General features: G+C 33.9%; 1 protein-coding gene and 1 non-coding gene across 2 annotated transcripts; both read left to right on the forward strand.

Annotated features, from left to right (window-relative positions):
• The first annotated feature begins 1,968 nt into the window (after positions 1-1,968).
• LOC120102003 (small nucleolar RNA SNORA70) lies at positions 1,969-2,104 on the forward strand. The gene has a single exon (XR_005503048.1). It is a non-coding gene; the product is annotated as a small nucleolar RNA SNORA70 (small nucleolar RNA).
• Positions 1,980-2,551, forward strand: Rpl10l3 (ribosomal protein L10A like 3). Its single transcript, XM_006234137.4, has one exon. It carries the CDS (start codon positions 2,171-2,173, stop codon positions 2,471-2,473), a length of 303 nt encoding a protein of 100 aa, XP_006234199.1. The 5' UTR covers positions 1,980-2,170; the 3' UTR covers positions 2,474-2,551.
• The last annotated feature ends 289 nt before the right edge of the window (positions 2,552-2,840 follow it).

Here is a 2,840-nt window from a genome sequence, read left to right on the forward strand (position 1 = left end):
TTGGTGTGGGCAGTGTTACACTACAAGATCTACTTATATCTAGAGTTAAGTGCTATGAGCCTCAGATGAGAGCAAAAATGGAACCTTTTGCTTTCTCAGTCAGGGCTTTCACACTCAATACGATCTATTATAGTTCCATCTATTTGCCATGAATTTATCATCTTATTCTTCTTTGAATTTTGAAGAGCATTTTCAAAATATTTGGTTATTTATACTCTCTAGCTATTGTGACGAAAGCACAAAAGTATGTGGCTGAGCAGTTATCTCTGAAGTATAACGATGACTTTTTTAGGCATATGTTGGGTGTTGTAAAATGATGGATTTAATTTCAGATCTTTGAGGATTTTTTTTAACACTAACTTCTAGAGTATCTGAATCAGTTAGCAATTCTACCAACAGTGAACAATCAGTCCCTTTTCTCCACATCTTCTCTAGGATTAGTTGTCAAATTATATTCAGAAAATAATCATTTTATCAAAAGTCATTTGTAGATTTAATGAGATTCCAATCAATATCCCCACTCCATTCTTCACAGAAATAAAAATAAAATCCTAAAATTCATATGGAATCACAAAAGACTCCATGTAGAAAAAACAATCCCGAGCAAAAAGAACAATGCTTGAGAATTTATTATTCCAAATATCAATATATATTACAGAAGCATAGTAATAAAACATGGTAGTGGCACAAAAACAGACATATACACCAACAGAATAAAATCAAAGACCGAAAACATGAATTCAGAAAAATATAGCTATTTAATATTTAATGAAAATGCCAAAAAAACTCACCCAAGAGAAAATACAGCATCTTCATTAAATGGTGATGGACCATGGATATGCAGAATAATGATATTAGACATCTTACATAAAAACAAACTCTTGATTGGTCAAAGACCTGAAACACCAAAATTATTACAAGTAAACACAGGAACTATCCTACATTATATAGAAATAAGCAAAGACTTTTGGAATAGGACTCAGTTTGTTCAAGAATTAAGTACAATAATTTACAAGTTGTTTTTTCAGAGCTAAAGAAACAACCAACCAAGTGAGTAGGAAGCCCACAGAATGGAAGAAACTCTTTTTTAGCTATGAATTTGAAAATTAATATGTAAAATCTATATACACACACGTACATACAGACAAACACACACACACAAACACACACACACACACACACACACACACACACAAATACAAACACACTCACCAACACCGACACCCATACAAACTTAGAATGAAAAACCCACAAAGATCAAAGTAAGAAATTGGGCCAAGTTTCTCCGGGGAGTTTTCAAAAGAAGAAAAATTGTTAAGAAATAACTGAAAACATTTTGTTCTTCAGAAATTATAAAATGCAAATTAAAACAACTTTAAAATTTTAACCCAGCGAGAATACCAAAGATCATCCATGCAATTGCCAAAAATTAGGGAGTATTTTAAACTTAAAGAAAAAATCAGAATTCAATGTCTACTGAGGGGGCAGTAGTAATGCCAAATAGATTTAGAATATTCAATACCAACATTACTTCTAATTCTACTCGATTTTACAGTACAGACAAGTTTGATTTTTTTTGCAAGTAATAACTCCTGAATCATTTCTGCACTGGGATATGAACTAAGCATGAAACACCTTGCAGATGTATAAAGTTTTAAAAAATCAATACCTCTCTGCTTATTGTGTTTCAAGACAGAAAATTCAAAGCCACAAGAGGAAAGGAAAAAGTAAATTTTAAGAGATTAAAAGTGTGAAACATAAACATAAATTTATTTATTACTAACATTTTATTATTTGGTCTCTTAATGTCAACCCATTCTTTAATATAAAAATAATAATCAGGAGAAAATGTAAATGGAAATTTAGGAGGAATGATTTGACTATTTCTCATTCATTATCATTCTATTTTGAGGAAGACCAAGTCATCATATTTTTCCCAAAAAGTATAGTTAAGAGTTTCTAAAACATGTGCAGCTAATTAAGCCGATCAAGTCCCTTTCCCCATGGGGACTTTGGTGTGCAATGGTTGCAAACAGCAGCCTCCTTGGTAGCGTATGTAGCCTATTGTCTATATGGGTTACCTCAAGGGACCTTGGAAACAGTTTTCTGGCAGTTGAATAATCAAGTGTCTGATCATAATTGGTGTCCCTGATCTAGGCTCCAGACAGGTATGCGTGGTGCCTTTGGGAAGCCCCAGGGCACAGTAGCCAGGATTCACATTGGCCAAGTCATCATGTCTATCCGAACCAAGCTGCAGAATAAGGAACATGTGATTGAGGCTCTGCGCAGGGCCAAGTTCAAGTTCCCTGGCTGCCAGAAGATCCACATCTCAAAGAAATGGGGTTTCACCAAGTTCAATGCAGATGAATTTGAAGACATGGTTGCTGAGAAGCAGCTCATTCCTGATGGCTGTGGTGTCAAATATATCCCCAATCGTGGTCCTCTTGACAAGTGGAGAGCCCTGCATTCCTGAAGGCTTCCACAGTGCTCTCCTATACCCTATCAAATCATGTTCAATAATAAATCTCACATCAAATCTGCTTAAAAAAAAGAGTTTCTAAAACAGCTAAGATGATGTAGCTGAGAACAGTTTAGGAAATGAAAGAAACTCTTTGAGGAACCCATTTTCTGATGAACAAAAAGGGACTAGGGCTTGGGATTGCCATATAAGGGTGCCACAGATACTTTCAATGGTTTTTATCTAAAAGGTTTATAGATTCTGAACACCAAGATGATATAATTTTCTGTATAATTAAAATATTTATGATAATGGTTTAATATGTTAAATATTTTAATACAATATGTACTATGTTTTGGATTTAAAGTAGCAATGTCATAAA

The sequence above is a fragment of the Rattus norvegicus genome, chromosome 3 (genome assembly GCF_036323735.1).
Source record: "Rattus norvegicus strain BN/NHsdMcwi chromosome 3, GRCr8, whole genome shotgun sequence".
NCBI classification, from domain to species: Eukaryota; Metazoa; Chordata; class Mammalia; order Rodentia; family Muridae; genus Rattus; species Rattus norvegicus.

Excerpts from the sequence above, each read along its gene's own strand:
- Rpl10l3 (XM_006234137.4), top strand. The coding sequence starts at position 2,171 with ATGCGTGGTGCCTTTGGGAAGCCCCAGGGCACAGTAGCCAGGATTCAC.